General features: G+C 34.1%; 1 protein-coding gene across 4 annotated transcripts in view; it reads left to right on the forward strand.

Moving 5' to 3' along the window:
* Epha5 (EPH receptor A5) overlaps positions 1-17,609 on the forward strand; it is a 289,143-nt gene that overhangs the window by 138,594 nt on the left and 132,940 nt on the right. For 2 of the 4 annotated variants that reach the window (XM_005359425.3, XM_005359426.3), the window contains exons 4-5: positions 10,377-10,532; positions 14,194-14,529. The exons of 1 other annotated variant lie outside the window; for it this stretch is intronic. In XM_005359425.3, the coding sequence (XP_005359482.1) occupies positions 10,377-10,532; positions 14,194-14,529 (492 nt within the window). The remainder of the gene's footprint in view (positions 1-10,376; positions 10,533-14,193; positions 14,530-17,609) is intronic. One more of the 4 variants, XM_013350834.2, reaches the window with a different exon arrangement.

Genomic DNA, 17,609 nt, shown 5'->3' on the forward strand with positions numbered 1-17,609 from the left:
AAAAAAAAAAAAAAAAAAAAAAAGAACAAAACCATAACATTTTTATAATAGGGACAGCTATGAGTGAATATTTACATGAAATAACATTTATTTTATTTAAAATAAACATGTTTTAAATAGTGACAAAGTATAAAAATGATGAAATTGATAAGAATATACTATGTAAAAATAAACATAAAATAGCTACAGTACCTATTATTACTATTCCAAAAAATAGAGTATTACAGCTATTAATAAACAAAACATAAATGACAAGCTCCTAGCATATGAGGAAAATAACAATAAAATGTATTTGTACACAAATGCAAATTTGCCAATATAAAAGTTATCTGATAGAACTAGTAGACATATCTACATTTATAGTAGGTAATTTACATTTCTATGAAGTTATTAAGCACATAGGAACTATATATATTGATACCATGAAGAATAGTATATAAAGTGCTATACACTATAACTCATTTCTTTAATATAAAACTAGTAGAAGACAATATTCTCTGCAGCTGTGGATGATAATAAAACATCTGTACTATAAATAATAATACATTAATTTTAAAGTATCGAGCTCATACTAGTCTTTTCACAAGGAAAAGAGGTCTCTGGACTCTGAAAATTGAGCAGCAGGGGGCAATACCAGTTAAACAAAAAACATAAAACATCTTCTTGAGAATGTTAAGGTGAATTATGTATGAAAATACATTATAATCCTAGCTGTCATTAAAAGTCTATTTGAACTTAATTATTACAAATTAAAAATGGTAACAGTGAACATTTTTCATTGTTTTGCAACTATATTCAGCTTTACACAAACAAAATCAAATAAAAAAAATAGAGATTGGGTTCGGACACGAACAGACCGGCAGAGTTGAAAAGGGAATGGACTATGCTCAATGAAATGCATTTTTTAAATGGAAAATAACAGCAGCAGGGAAGAATATTATGGGTTAGAAGCTTCTGCAGCCAGAAAACTGATACAGTCACGTATCTGAGAATGTGAGGAGGTGGAAGCTGGGAAATAAGGTGTTGAAGCTGAGATATAATAAACTCGTAGTGTTATTTGACTATGGGAATTGCTATTTGATTTTGAGAACTGTTCACCGATGTAAGTGGATACAGGGAGGTGATTACTGAAGAAGAGCTCAAGAGATTGGGAGTATTGAATATTTTAATTGCCACGGATTATTCCGTGGGGCAGTGTCGAAAGTCCTGATAATATACCAAATGCTAAAATCTTTTAAGGATTAAGAAGACTCTCAAAGAAGCCGACTGCTCATATGATTTGATGGCACTTTATCTAATGATGTTTTAAGGAGGAAAAGTGGAGTGGCCTCCTGTTATAGATGCGTGACAAACCTTCCAAAATTTTGCTCATCAGAGGCTTCAGTTAGTCTCTTATTAATAAGTATACAATCTCATCAATGTGTGACATGAACAGCTCATTCTGTTACACAGGGTTCCAGCCAAGGTATCTCAAAGACTAGAGATAAGCTCAGAATTCAATCACCTTTCTAGGGGAGAGGCTAGTAGTATTTGATTAGCTGTAGCTAAGCTGTGAACGGAGATCACCTGGATACAGTTTCTATTCATGACTTTCTCAAGATGATGATTGGATTAGAAATGTCTCAAAAACCATAGGCAGAAACATTTTACATTTAGCCTAGAGGTCGCATGCTGTCATTTGTCTGATCATTACACTCTGCTCAGACTAACTGGCTAGAGAAACAGATAGACTTTTTCCACTTACTAATAAAAAGGATGTAAATGCCAACTTGTTTCTCTGTAAAGAGGATGAGAAAGGGAGGATTGTGGTAGCCATATTGGACGGTCTGGAAAGGCAAGGAAGGACAAAGGGAACGTACAATGTACAGAAGGTCATTGCCAAAAGGAAGGTGAAAGAGAAAACAGCTATGATTTGGCACAGTACATACATAAAGAGTCAAACATAAAATAAATTTTAAAAAGTGTTATCATATGTGGGAGAATAACTTGATAATATATTGTATAGAGCACAATAAGGAAGTAATATATTAGCCAAATCATTGTATCTGTTTAAGTCTTAAGTACACAAAATTTCCAAAACTCCCCTGATAATTTTTATTTAAAGTTATCTTTTGAAAGCCTTGATCTCTTTCCAGTTCCTGTTATTTTTTTCCCATGGATCACATAAAGAATGTAGATTTACTTAGCTTTATTTCCATACTATTGTGTGTTTATATGTCAGCTGCCTTCAAGTTCATTTCCACTTCTACACTTCTAGGATCCTGAAATGTAAGTCCATTTTGAATTGACAGGGGAAATTATTGAGACGGTATAATGAAATAGTAATAATAATTATTACAATGACCTTAAAAATTATTTATTTATTGAGTATTTAGCATATGGCAGGAATTTATTAATGTATATTATATACTTGCATATATATCCGCGTGTATGTGTTTATGTATGTGTGTAAGGGCAAAACAGCTCAATCTACCAATTTCATTGGGGGCGATGTGAAGTTACCATGATTGGAAGTGACTACTCATTTTGTGATTCTTTAGTAATAGAGAAAACAGTGTGTATGTTTTGGTTGTGAAAAGTTAGTAATAAACTGGAGAAGAGAGTGAAGAGGAAAAAGCAGCAGAAACTGTCCCTGATAAAAGGGGTCTGCACCATCTCTGAACACAGTGTTTCCATTACGTTCAGACCTTGGAAAGCCCTCAGCTGCAGAGCACAGTTGACAAAGCTTAGCTGTGTTACCATATTCCTGCTTAGAACTTCTACATCCTCAGCATATTGGTTTTAAGAACCTGTCTGTGTTGCTTAGCTTGGTACTCTTAAAAATGGAAGAATGAATACTATTGACCTTCTCTTATTAATATGCCAATGAAATGATCTTAATCTGTGGAGTCATTCAATCTCTGGCCAAGACTAGCTAAGGAAGGATAATGCTGTTTTATTCGTGTGCTTTCATTGTCATGTAGTCAGAAGGAATTGAGTAAATTGAGAAATGTGACAGAATCCTAAGCATAAAGTGAAAATAGAGGAGAAGCAAGCTTTGAAACAATCTAACAGGTTCAGATTATAACCGTAAAATAAGTTTCCATTTCACAGAATCAGGATTTGTTTTGTAATCACCCCTATAGTCAGCCTTTTAAAGCTATTTCTTTTCTGATGCCCTTTTTCTTCCTACTATGGCTTTTAAAAACAAGTCAAGACCTGCTGTGGTTTTTGAATTAAGATTCTTTCCCTGATAGTTAAGATATAAAATCTGGGGAGTAGTTTAAAACTGCCATAGAACTGATTTTATTAAACACAGAACAGAATAAGTTAACTGAACAAAGATAAATATACATACATTAAAATAGAAAACAATAAAATGTTTTAAAATGAAAACTTTAAAGCCTTTCTGAATGAAGTCTTTGGAGGTTGGGATTGTTGTTGAAATGCCATTTCAAACCAGTTATTGTGACAAGAAATGTGCAGTTGTTAACTGAGACCAGTAAGACATTTGCAAATTGAAAATTCGGAGTTAATGGATAGCAACCTTCACCAAATAAGCTATAGTAGCCAGGAGCCATTGCATATTTATATATTGTTATTTCTAATAATGTGTACCATATAGTACATATGGTTTGAAATAAAAAAAGGCTTCATTATTTTAATTCTCAATGTACAATTGTAACAAAGCTGGTTTAAATTTAGTGTCCTTAGTCTCTACAATTCTTGAATTTATACCCACAAAAACAAAGAAACTATATGCTATATTACCAGTAAACTTTCTCACAATTAATCAAGGAAAACATTTTTAAGATTTTATATCAACTTTAGAATGTTACTGTTTATCTGTATAGATCCATATGTTTGGAAAGTTCATTGCCAATGTTTAAATTGAACTCATATTAACAATCAAGGCAATGATTTTATAACTCGGCTGCAGAATACATTTTTCCCTTTTCTGTATTTGTTCGATTTCTAAGAAAAAAATCATAATTAAAGCTTTTATACTGTGCAGGGTGGTTTATTATGTGTTTTAAAACTGCATAAACATTCTGCTTTTTTAAAAAAATTATCAGCCGAGTTGTGGTGGCATACACCTTTAATCCCAGCACCTGGGAGGCAGAGGCAGGCAGCTCTCTGTGGGTTTGAGGCCAGCCTGGTCTACAAGAGCTAGTTTTAGGACAGGCTTCAAAATGCTACAAAGAAACCCTGTCTCGAAAAAACCAAAATATAAAAATTATCTTAGTCAAAGATGCACAGGACTATTCACTGAAACAATGAACTTAATTTAAGGAACCAGTAGAGAAATATTCAAAATAGAAATAAGATTTTCCTCTTAATTTTTAATAACAAGACAATATCCATATTTCTCCTTTCAAAACAAATAGCAGGACACTGGATGCTTATACCCCCAAATGGACATTTTATTGCATAAGCTCGGGCAGTTCACTTCATGAGTCACAACTGGCTTTTATGACAATTAAAAGTAATCAAACCAGGCTTCACCAGCTCATGCTGTAAATGGTGGGTACTCTGTTTAGACGCACAAGCCATTAAACTTTTCTTTCAATTGTAACAACCACTCAGATTAATATTTAAACTGTATCTCACCTAGCTGTTCAATAAACAATTACACTAAAGTAAGAGTTAGTTACACTAAAACACACTGATAAATCCTTTTACATTAAGGAGAGAAATCAATGAAGACTGACAAGATGATTTCATAATGTATTATGAATATGTACTTACATTTCATCAAATTAAATAGGAAAATGAAAAGTCCAGATAATGAAAACTATAAACAACTCCTAAACAAAATGTCTTTGCCTGCTATGAAAGATAACTGTAGGCGGTATATTTGTAGTTTTAGGGTTACAATTTAAAGGAAATGAGTAATTATGACTTGAAATAATTTTCTTGGCTAGTTCTGAACTTCAAACTCCCCCTCTGTTTTTATTTAGGTTTTACACACCTTAAACTAAACAATGCATAAAATATTGTTCAATGTTTTCCTCAAAGCTTTTAGAATCAAATGTTCACCAATCTGAGAACGCAGCTCAGACATTTTCAGTACATGTTATTCCAAATATTTCAAGTCATCCTAAAAATGTTCTCCTAGTTCATTTTATTCATGAAGTAAGCCACTAAATCATTGAATTCACCAAGTCTTATCTACAACATTTTCTTTGTATGAATTAATTCAATACCAAAATAGACTAACTTTTTCTTTCCTATCTCTGTTACATTTCCTGTGCTGTTGTGAAATGACTCTTAAACTGTACTTTATAGACTATCACACCCCTGCTGAAAACTGTGACTTACTGTGAAACTGGAAAGTTCTGAATACTCAAAACTTCTGCTTAACCAAAGAAAACAGTTTCATGCACAAATGCTCTTTAGGATGGGCTGTGCACTAAATAACTCATCTGGGGTTGATGTAACTGGAGGTTTCCTGACAGTTCCCAAATAACCACTATGAGGCTTAATATTAATTATAAACTACTTTTCCTATTAGCTGAAATTTATTATTAGCAAGTTCTTATTACTTAAATTATTTCATTTCTATTATTCTATGTTTTACCGTGAAACCTGTGACTTGTTACTTCACATCTTGCTTCTCCAGTGGCTGCTGGTGTCTCCCAGGCATTGCCTTTTCCCCCATCTCTCCTTGGACTTCCCTCCTAGCTACATTCTGCGTGTAATATGCCATAGTAGTTTATTTATTAACCAAAGGTAAAAAGACACACTCACTGTATACAGAAGGACATCCCACATTAAGTTGGAAATATTGTTAAGCAACCAATGTTATTATAAAAATGGAACCAAGGCAGTCAGAAGAAGGCAGGGTGTTAAGTGTTATTAAAGTGTTGGTGGGGATCTCATCAGTGTTTTACAGGATATATACTAAATGTCTCAATAAAATCCATTATGTGGAACACAAAGTCTGTGTCATTCATGGTGTATCTGTGGTGAGTGGAGGCTGATGTTATTCCACTTCCCAGGTTGAGAAGATCATCACATAACAGTAGCCTGGGAAAATACCTAAATCAAACACGCAAAATATTTCTATTGAATTCACAGTACTGTTACACCACTGAATGATATAAAGTATTGAAGGTAAACTCAGAACCATGTGTAATTCAGACTGAGAGAGATTATCAGACTTGGTGCAAGAAGCCTTAATATATTGAGTCATCTCACTGGTCTGATAGGAGGAGCCTTTTTCATAGCTGCGGGTGGTATACATTTATTCCAATATTTGTTCCAATATCTTAGTCATCATGTCATAGTTATATATCTGAATAGTGATTCAATAAAATCTCCCGTAGTCTCCATACATTGCCAGTCACATTTTTTGTTGTTGTTGCCAAACCATACTTTACATGATAGGGCTTCAGCAACATTGTCATATAAAAAAGTATCTGTGTTAAAATGGACTTCTTAAAAACAGGCATTGGGGAGGTGATATGGAAGAGACTGGCTGGAGAAAGAAAATTGGTTCTGTAAGTTGTTCTCTGACCTGTAGTCACTCACCCCTAGCATTTTTGTATACACACACACACACACACACACACACACAGACACGCATGCACACACACACACATACACACACACAAAAAGATCTCAGGGATGGACTGAGAGTGGGGATGGGAACAGGAGGGATCACATGGGGGAGGGGACGGAAGGAGGTTGTTCACTGACCTGCAGTCACTCACCCATAGAATTTTTGTACACACACACACACACACACACACACACACACACACACGGTGTGGGAGGTCCTTCTGTAGATGTTGCTTTTATTGGTTAATGAATAAGGACCTGCTCTGAGCTTATGGCAGGGAAGAACAGAAGTAGGTAGGCAAAGTTCGGCTGTATGCTAGGAGAAAGGAGACAGAGTCAAAGAGACACCATTACCTGCAGGAGATAGATGTGCTGAAAGTTTGCTAGTAGGTCATGACCTTGTGTTGATATACAGATTAATTGAAATGGGCTAAATTAATATGTAAGAGTTAGACAATAAGAAGCTATAGCTAATGGGCCAGTGATTTAATTAATACAGTTTCTGTGTGATCATTTCAGGTCCTATCAGGGCAGCCAGGAACTGACAAGAAGTTCTCTCCTCCAACACACACACACACACACACACACACACACACACACACACACACACACATGATAAAATCTCATGGGATAGCCTGGGGGAGCTTATGGGGAAGGGAACGGCGGGATCATACTGGTGAGGGGATGGAGAGAGGTTCTTCTCTAACCTTGTATCACTCAACCATAGCATTTGTGTACACACTCACACACAAAACACACACGCACACACGATAAGATCTCATGGATGAACCAGGGGGGCAGGTGGGGATGGGAACAGGAAGGATCATAACGGGGAGGGGATGAGAGAGTCATGGGAAAGATTAATGGAATAAGGGGGCATTACTGAGGTTATGGGTAAACCTAATGCAATAGAAACTTCCTGCAATCTTGTAGGGTGACCCTAGGAAAACTATTAATAATGGGTATACAGAGCCTGAACCGGCTTTGTAACAAAGCAAGGCTTCAGTAGTGGGACTGAGACATCTTCCCAGCCACAAAACCTTCAACCTGCTGCCTGATAGATGTGCAGGGATAATAATAGTGGCACAGAATTTGTGGGAGTAGAGAATCAATGATTGTTCCAATCTGAGGTCCATGCCAGAAGAGGGCGCCTATGCTTGACACTGAATGGCCAGGAACCAGAGGCTGGATAGCTCAGAGACCTAGAACAGCACCAGACTTGACTGGAAAAAAAAAAAAAAAAGTCAGTGACATGATTTGTAGCAATACTGTGCTCTACCCATTGACTTTAGCCTAGCATAATCATCATCAGAGAGGTTTTCTACAAGCCACTGAAACTTAAGGCAGCAGATGTAGAGACCCATAGTCAAGCATTAGGTGGAACTCAGGGACTCCTAAGAGGTGGGTATAGGATGGAGCCAGAGGAACAGGGGGTACCACACAAACAAGGCCCACAGATTCAATGAACCATGGCCCATAGGGGGCTCACAGAGACTGAACTAACACTCAAGGAACCTGCATGGGTCTGAGCTAGGTCCTTGGCATATATGCTAAATTTTGTAGTTTGGGGTTTTGTGTAACTCCTAAAAGTGGGAGCAGGGGCTGTCTGTGACTCTTTTGCCTACTCTTAGAACCCCCAACCAACTTGATATGAATCTGTTTGCTTAGTCTTATTGTATTTTGATATGCCATGTTAGGTTGATTTGCAGAAGATCTGCTCTTTTCTGAAAGGAAATGGAGGCATGGATCTGGCTGAAGGGGGGTTCAGGGACTAGAAGGAGTGGAGGGAGAACAGACTTTAGTCAGGATGTAATAATATAAAGAATGAATAAAATAAAATATAACTATATTTCAAAAATATATATAATTAAAAATATAATGACTTTTTTTAAAATATAAAGAAGATTCTTCAATAAAACATGAATCAGATATGGAGGACATGTGGATTTGCACTTCATGCCTTTGAAAGCAAATAGTTTAAAGTGAAAATGGTTGTACTGAAAGGATAAAAGAAGAAAAATTGGATAACAGCTAATTATGCTATTGGCAGCTAAGGAATCCTATTATAAGTAAAATAATATTTAAATCTTCTAATCATTTAACTACTGGAATGTCCTAATACTATCAGAAAGCTCTTCTTATCTCTCAAATGCCTTCACATTTGCTATGAATTTGTAAGAGCATTAAGGCTTCACTATCACCGTAATTAGATGGACTAAAAAAATAGTACCTCTTTATGTTGCCAATTCCTGATTATTCGGAGTGATGGCAGAAAGCCTCAGCATGGATTACTAAAACCTGGGGTCACTCATAGCAGATGAAAATTACCCAGAGCTCATTATGTCTATCCCATTGAAATATAAATGCCTCTATGAGCTTCAACAAAATTGCATTGATAGTTTAATAAACATTCTTCAGCCTATGTAGAGAATCTTGAAAAGGGAAAACATAAAATAAAATATATTAGCTACAAGTAAAATAAGCCGGTTATTCAAAGCCTCAGTGTAGTTGCTTAATATTGACCAAACTCTGAGGAATATTGATATTGGAATTTATAAGCCATTGAGGAGGGGAAGTACATGAACTCTGATTGCATGCACAGAGTAAAAGATCCACTTCATGAAAACAAGCTTACACGACCTAAGAAGTTAAAACAAATACTAGAAAATGATTTCTATTTGATTCTATGCAATGTAGTAGCAGTCTTCAGACTGTATCACCAATTTAAGTATCCCTTGCACTTATTGACACCTGACATGATGAAACACTGAGAAAATTTCTCTGCACATAAAACTGAATAAAAAGATTTGCTTTCCATTTTTATAATTATTACAGATTTTTGTAGTGTGATAGTATTTATTGTATTAGATACCTAAATCCCGAGTTAGTAAGTGACCCAAAACACATCTTCAAAATGCAATAAAAATGCCAAAAATATGATACTCTTGAAGTCTCTATATTGTATGGAAAATATTTCAGATAATCATGCATTATAATAAAACTTGGGAAACTTTCAGTATATACTCATTAATCAAGTTTTCAAACGTGTTGTGTATTTGTATGTGGAGCGTGCATATGTGTGCGTTTGTGTGTTTGCATATGTATGGACTCATTCTTGTGTTTGTGTTCCTGAATATGGAGGCCCAAGGTTGAACTACACTATCTACCTTATTTACTTTCTATCTTGTATGTTAAAGACACGCTGCTGGCTGAATTCAGAACTCACATTTTTGGCTAGTTTAGCTACCATGTTTGCTCTGAGTTTTGCCCATATCCCCTCAAAGTCTCTAGGATTTCCAGCATGGCACCAAGCCCACCTAGCACATCAATGTTTTGTGGAAACCCTGACTACAGTCCTCATACCTGTATGACAAGTACCTTACTGCTGTGCCAGTTCCATAGCCCTTAATTTACAAATTTAATAATAAAAAAAGTTGGAAACTGTTATATGCCGTACCAGTGTAGAATTATATATGAAAGTTGTATTTCTTTAATATGATTTCTCTAATAAAGAGTCACAACTCTACCTATTGGACTGTTTCTGTTGTAAACACATACAAATATGTATCTTTTAAAAAAACAATAATGTCTTTCAAGCTCCAGTAGCATAGGAATATTAAATTATGTACATTCCATGCGTGTTAATTTGAATATTTGATTATCTGGATGCTCTGCTATGTGTGATCAGGGAGCGTCTGGAAAATTCTTGAAAGTGGTGCAAAGACTGCCTTCTCTGTAGCTTGTGTATATGCTTGTCAAAATAATACCTTAGTCACAAGCAAGCACTACTTCTGTTCCTAGGAAAAAGCTTAGTCTCTCATTTCTCTTGACAGTGTGCAGACCTGGGTTCTTCAAAGCTTCTCCTCACAGCCAGAGCTGCAGCAAATGTCCACCTCACAGTTACACCCATGAGGAAGCTTCCACCTCTTGTGTCTGTGAAAAGGATTATTTCAGGAGGGAATCTGATCCGCCCACAATGGCATGCACAAGTAAGGAACCCCGTGGCTATTTGGTGATGTTCCCTTTCACCAGTTTGTAGAAAGAGCATAATGGAGCCTGTTGTGTTTTATGAACAGGCCCCTCTAATGCAGGTCCTTTTCCACATTTTAAATTCCTTGGGTAAGCACTGAAAAATAAATGTCCTCTTATGATAAGCTGTCAGAAGTATCCTATTCCCTCACTTCAAATTCAATATCCAAGGCACTAATAAACAATTCCTTTTATTTTGTGGTTTAATTTAGTATACTTGACTTCAGCAAATCTTTTTTGTCTTTTCACATCAGATTTGTTATATAATTCCTTTGAAGACAGTTTTCTGAACTTATAATTACACAACAAATCACAGCTTCAACAACTTCTAGCCTACATGACCAAGCTGTGGGGCTATCCAGACAGAGGTCATTTGCCAAAATATAAAGGCACAGTCTGAAAGCATGACAATCAAGGTGGCAAATCAGATGAGAACACTATATAAAGCCCAACTTTCAATCTAGATTTTCATGCACCTGCAATGTGTCTTTTTAGTTAAAGTTATTGACCATTATAAAAGCTTCACATGTGATCAAATAATCAGTGTAGATTATATATTAAGCACTATTATCAATATTTGTAGAACATAAATGCACATCTACCAAATTATATATATATATATATATATTTAATTTTAATATATTTGTGGAAACCTAATGTGGCTATTTATACACTTAAAGATGGTTGGCTAACAAGGTTCCCCATCATTTGCTTGCTTGGTGACTATACTTGTAGATAATTTTCACTAGTAAACTGTCTATAATAAGTGAGAAAAAATAAGTATAAAGAAGAAAAGTGAATATATCTTTCTTCACAATGTGTGTACCACTTGTGGCCTGCCTTCACTTTATTTGTTAGTTGCCAGTTAACTATATGTACACTAAATAATGTTCGTGAGACCATACATTTTTCATTGCTCTATTGACAGAAAATAGTATTGATGACATTACATAAAATAATCACAAGTTGATTTTAAACAAATTTCAGTGGCTGAGTTTTATATATAACTGAAAAATCACTCTTTGTAAACCAAGGGTAATGATTTTGTTGACCAAATGATTAGTAGCTATGAAATACCTTCTCAATAAGTTAGAGTATTATACACACTTTTGTTGTGATAGTTTACTAGAATGATAAAATATTTTGTTACAGTGGAATTCAAGCAGTGTTTAATACGTAAATGTAAGTTGTAACAAACAGCAAATGAGTGCATCAGAAGGACACACTAAAAATATGGTGTCAGATCATTCCATACATTTCACAACGGTGTGTATTTGTAGACTGATTTAACTGATCCAGCCATAGTTTACATTTTTAGCATTTTTATTTTTTTTATTTTTGGACTCAAAGGGAAGGCTTTGATTTGGTGGTAAGAATTTCTTAACTCTCCTTTGGAATTAACGTACACAGATTTCACATTTTCTCCATCTTCAGCTCTGTGGATTTCTACTGTTGTGTCCAAAGGAGTAATTGATAGTTGTTTTTACTAGTATCACTTTGAGTGTGTGTGTCTGTTTTCAGTTTGATTCAGAGTACCACAGCTGCTCATGATCCCCTAATGGCTTGCCTGAGTTTCAGAAGATCTTGAGCTTTGTTTTGCCATTGACATTTTATACTTGTATTTATGATTGAAATTCCTTTTAAGATATAAATTCTAGGAACAGAGTTTTAGGAATCTATCAAACAAAACCAAGCAGAAACAAAAGCCAAGAATCTAATGAATATACGTAAGCCAGGAATCCTTCTCTCAACTATTCCACGGTCCACACATCTTAACGACTGTTAAGACTGTGGCGTGTTTTAGATGTAGGCTAAGTTGAATCCTTTAATTTTCCTACTACTTTGTAGTATCACTTGAACTTTGTTTTCTTGGTGATGTGTGACCCACAGCTGTGGATGTGTTATTACCAGAGTTTTAAGTAAAAGAAGCCAGCCAGGCATACTTTTGTTGATTTAGAACAAAGAAACAAATGCAAGTGGAATTCAGTTGGTAGCAATAAAATTGGAATTTGACATGCCTCAGGTCTGTTTCATCTTCTTTCTTAAATGTTAAGTCCATTTTTTTTACATGAAATCATACTAACTCTAAATTTTTCTATTAAATAATCCAAAGTCTGTAATAAATAATAATACTTTTATTCCTATCTCTAAATATATTTGTGGATTAAAAAGTGGCTGTTGAAATAGTAATGTGGAAGAATGAATGCATATAATACTTCCTAAGGTTCCGTGATGGGCATTTTGGGAATGCTTGAGAGAAGCAAGCTAAGACCTTAGATACAGAGTTGTTCTATTTAAATGTAGTTGTAAAACTGTCCTAAACACCAGTTCTCTTCTTAAATTACCTTTAAATATATTCATCAAAGATGGTGGAGTTATGTAAGGTTGAAATAAAACTCGAGACTTACATTTATTTGGAACACACACATATTAGGCTAACTTAGCAAGATTAATTCATGTTTATAATTTATTAAAATAAAAGAAGACTCCATTTCACCACTATTAGGGACATGTACTGATGAGATCTTTGTCTGGCAGAGTTACTCATTTTGAAACTTACACAAAGACAGTCTCAAACAAACATAAGGGCAAGCTTGTTTGAGAACACATGATCACATAACATTTAAGGCTGACTAAAATTTAAATATTTAAACTTTTAAAATTTTAACTTATAGAAATTCATTTTGTTTCCTCTTTGTACATGAATAATTAGGTTCTGAAACAGATAAAATGATATTGACTGTTGTTTTCATTTAGACGAGAAAGCTTTTAAGCAATCAAATCTGTCCATGTGTAAAAATGAAATGTGTGATAAAAACTACATGAAATTAGAGAAGCTGTCAATGTATTAGTCTAAGATGATGTATCTATTTGAGTATTTTAATTGCATGTTTTTTTTCTTATGGTGGTAAACTACAAGATTGAAAATATCCCATAACACCGAACACTTTCTACTCACATTGCATCATCTTTACTAGAATTTCCAACCTCAGTTAAAATTCTGATGTTGAATTGCTGTAAGTGAAAGAACCTAGTTTCTAAACAGTGGTCTTGACCTTCTGCTTTTATCCCTGAGCTGTGTTCTCTCAGGAGAGCTTCAAATTCTGTTCATTTTCTATGCATCCAATTACTTTTCTGTAGAATCTATTGTAAAGAGCCTTATAGAAAAGTTCTCCTTTTACCAATGCTGTTGTTTAACAGAGACTTCATAGTTACTTCCGACTTTCAATGGGAAAAAATATTATTCAGTGTACAAAGACTTGGATTTTTTTTGTGCAGTTTAGAAAGCTTTTAAGCAAACATAGTTACTATGTTTTTAAGCATAAACATGATGTAACATTTCTATAAATACATCAATTTATTCCATAATTATGAACATCTAGTTTAATAAAAACATCTGATTCTATTAAATAAGCTTATACCAGAGCAAAAGTAAATGATGATTTTTATGTTGCATAAACACCAACATTTTTCTAAAATTTTAATTTTTAAAAATTATTATAAAATAGGACATAAATATTAATTATAAATTTAGTTTTCTCCGGGCCAGGAATTAGGATGATAAAGGACACTAATGAATATCATCTTAAATATGTTTTCTCACTTTACTTTGCAAACCAGGACCCCCCTCAGCTCCTCGGAATGCCATCTCAAATGTTAATGAAACTAGTGTCTTTCTGGAGTGGATTCCGCCTGCTGACACTGGTGGAAGGAAAGATGTGTCATATTATATTGCATGCAAGAAGTGCAACTCCCATGCAGGGGTGTGTGAGGAGTGTGGAGATCATGTCAGGTACCTCCCCCAGCAAATCGGCCTGACAAATACCTCTGTCATGATGGTGGATCTTCTTGCTCACACAAACTATACCTTTGAAATTGGGGCAGTGAATGGAGTTTCCGACTTGAGCCCAGAGACCCAGCAGTATGTGTCTGTAAATGTAACCACGAATCAAGCAGGTAAGTGTCATGTCCAACCCAACTCTATGTTTTAGAATTCGTTCTGCCAATTGCATCCCTAGCCAGGACTTAACAGATGAAGTCCTATGAGAGAATGTCCTCAGCATGCAGAAGGTCAAGTCTTAAAAGAAACTATATTTCAAAGTTTAGTCTACCTTAAAGAGAATGTTTTCTAAGTGCAAACATCCATTGACAAAAAACAAGAGAGGTATGTTTTAATGAATTATTTCATTAAACATACATTTCTGGAGTAATTCCTTTAATACCTATTATTTGTCATTTATATGATATATATAGTATGTTTTATGTTTCAGATCTACATTTTGTTGCTCTGTCAATGTCAAGAGTTCTTTTTAAAATTTGTTTGCATAGTATGCTTTATTTGTTGTTTTGTTTCTTGCTTTACAGCATAGCAACATTTTCTTTACAAGCGATAATAGTCGTTTCTTTATTTTTTCAATTTTATTCAAATATGCATCATTTTTTGCCACATCCAATTATAAAAATAGAGTAATTGTTAGGTGCTATAAAAACTCAAACCACATTTATTTTCAAGTTGCAATCTTGGAATTATAAAAATGTCAATGTTGGAGAGGCAGATACACAGGCCTGTTTGAGCTGAAGATTCCTTAGTTCTTTCTTCTGTGTTCTCCTTTACACTAACCAGCATGGAGTTCTGTGCTAAGACGTCAACTCACTGGGTGATCAAAAATCTCTCAGTATAAGAAAGCATTGAAATCTGCCCCTTGACTTGCACATGACTGCGGTCATATTAACCATCACAAGTGTTCAGTAATGTGAACTGTCATCTGTATTTGGATAAATGCAGACTATAATGCTATAGCCTCAGGCTTCTGAGGTAAAATTTTCAACTCTCAACAATATTTGATTGTAAAATGAGCTACACAATATCATTTTGTAAATAATAAGAACTCATTGAGATGCTCTTCCTTGTGAGAAAATTTAGTGGTTTGCATTATCTTAACATCTTTATAAGATACTTCTTAGTGATAAGCTATATGAGAGAATAACTTTATCATTTTATGGACATTACCAACAGCCAACAATATTTTGTAGTTTTCTGACTTACTTATATCTTCTAAGTACAATGTTTGTGAATTCAACCTTCAATATGTAAAATGGCAAGGAAGTTATTAATACCCAGTAGCCATGTAATATCAATCCTGTAGTTAGTACTTTTTGTCATTAAAGGAGATATTTATGTCATTTATGTCTAAATGTCATAGTACCCACAATAAAATCACTTTAACTTATTCCTTAAGTTTAAAACACTGTTTTACTCTGTGTCACTAATTTGCATTAAATAAGTTTTATTTCCACCTAAGATGTGAATTAAAGAAACTTTTAAAAAGAATTCTATTTAGTGCTACCATGGCTAAAGCATCATTAAGTTTCAGTGTCACAGGAAGTGGGCTTTGTATTTAGATTTTATGATTACATTTCTAAGTATTCAGTTTAATTTATACAAAAATACTTTTTAACAAATCTTAACTTAAAATTTTAATTTCTCAAAGGATTGATTTCTATAATGTTTGTTTATATTGTGATTAAAAGATTACAAATTGTACTAGCCTCAGCAGATGTTCTGGTATTTACTAATCAATATGTTTTGTGTGCTACTAAAACATTGATGAATTTGGTAAAAATACAGAGAGAAGAATGGTTATTCAATATGAATCTTTGCATTAAGCTAGGAATGAAAACTGATTACCCAAATATGTCTATAAAACATAAAAATGATTAATGTATTGAAATTTATTCAAAAATTAAAACATTATCCAAAAACTGATAGTCTGAAAAGTTAAATATTAGTGATACTTGTTTGCATTTGTTTTAATTAACTATAAAGTTGAAAAAAGTAAATAATATATTTATAGTAAACATTATGTAAAATGTATTTGTAGAGTAACAAGCAATAATTCTAAATGCTTCCAGTGAGATTTTCTTGGTCAAGAAAAGTAACTCATGGAAATGAGAATGAGAAAAGCAAGGGAAATGTGATGTAAGACAAAGGAAGTAAGATTTGGTCGTGGGGAGAGGCGCATGGTAGGAGAGTAAAGTCTGAATGGATTAATACATAATGAGCTCTCTTTCAAACTGGAAAGGGAATGAGAGGCTGAATATGCATTCAGTTATAACTGTGTGCAAGCACATAGAAAAGCAACTAAATTAACAGAGGTTTCCATGTGACAGTATTTCTCTCAGGTACTTATTTAGATTTACTTATGACATTAACATTTTTCAGTTTTATCCTTTTACAAAATCTAGAACATATATAATTTAATGTGCATTTAACAGTAATACTTTAAAACAAAAAATTCTACTGAAATAATTTAATTTGAAAGTTTTTCTGCTCACAAAATATTGTACACATACTATAGCCTTGTAAATATATTTAATTATTTTGTTTAAATAATGGTTCAATGGCCATATTTAAACTAGGATTTAAAAATTCTAAAACATGCACATATATTTTAATACTAAACAATCAGCTATTTCTAAATAACATATCAAAATTATTACTCAATTTGTTAGTCGGCATTCTCTATAGTAATGAAAGTTAAGGAATGAATCTCTATAAATAGAAAGAGAATTATTAGAATGACTTACAGGCTGTGGTCCAGCTAATCCAACAATGGTTATCTATGAATGGAACAAGTATCAAGTAGTTGTTCAGTCCAGAGGCTGGATGTCTCACCTTGTCTTCAGCATATGCTGGAATCTGGAAGACATAGGCTCCAATGCTAGTGAAGGAATAGACTTGCTAACAAGTTGGCAATGAGCAAAACTTTCCTTTATTCCAGGTACTTGTATAGGCTTCCTGCAAATGTCATGGTCCAGTGTAGAAGCAGGTCTTCCCACATCAATAGATCTGTACTGAAAGTGTGTCTTCCCACCTAAAAGATACATATCAGAATCTGATTTTCCAACTTCAAATTAGGGAAACTATCCCTCACAGGTGTGCCCTACTTTTGTGTCTTAGTTAATTCAAGATATAGTCAAATTGACAAAACGAATATAGCTATCACTCTTGTTAATATTCAAAAGTACAGAATTTT

The sequence above is a fragment of the Microtus ochrogaster genome, linkage group LG1, assembly GCF_000317375.1.
Source record: "Microtus ochrogaster isolate Prairie Vole_2 linkage group LG1, MicOch1.0, whole genome shotgun sequence".
Lineage (NCBI taxonomy): Eukaryota > Metazoa > Chordata > Mammalia > Rodentia > Cricetidae > Microtus > Microtus ochrogaster.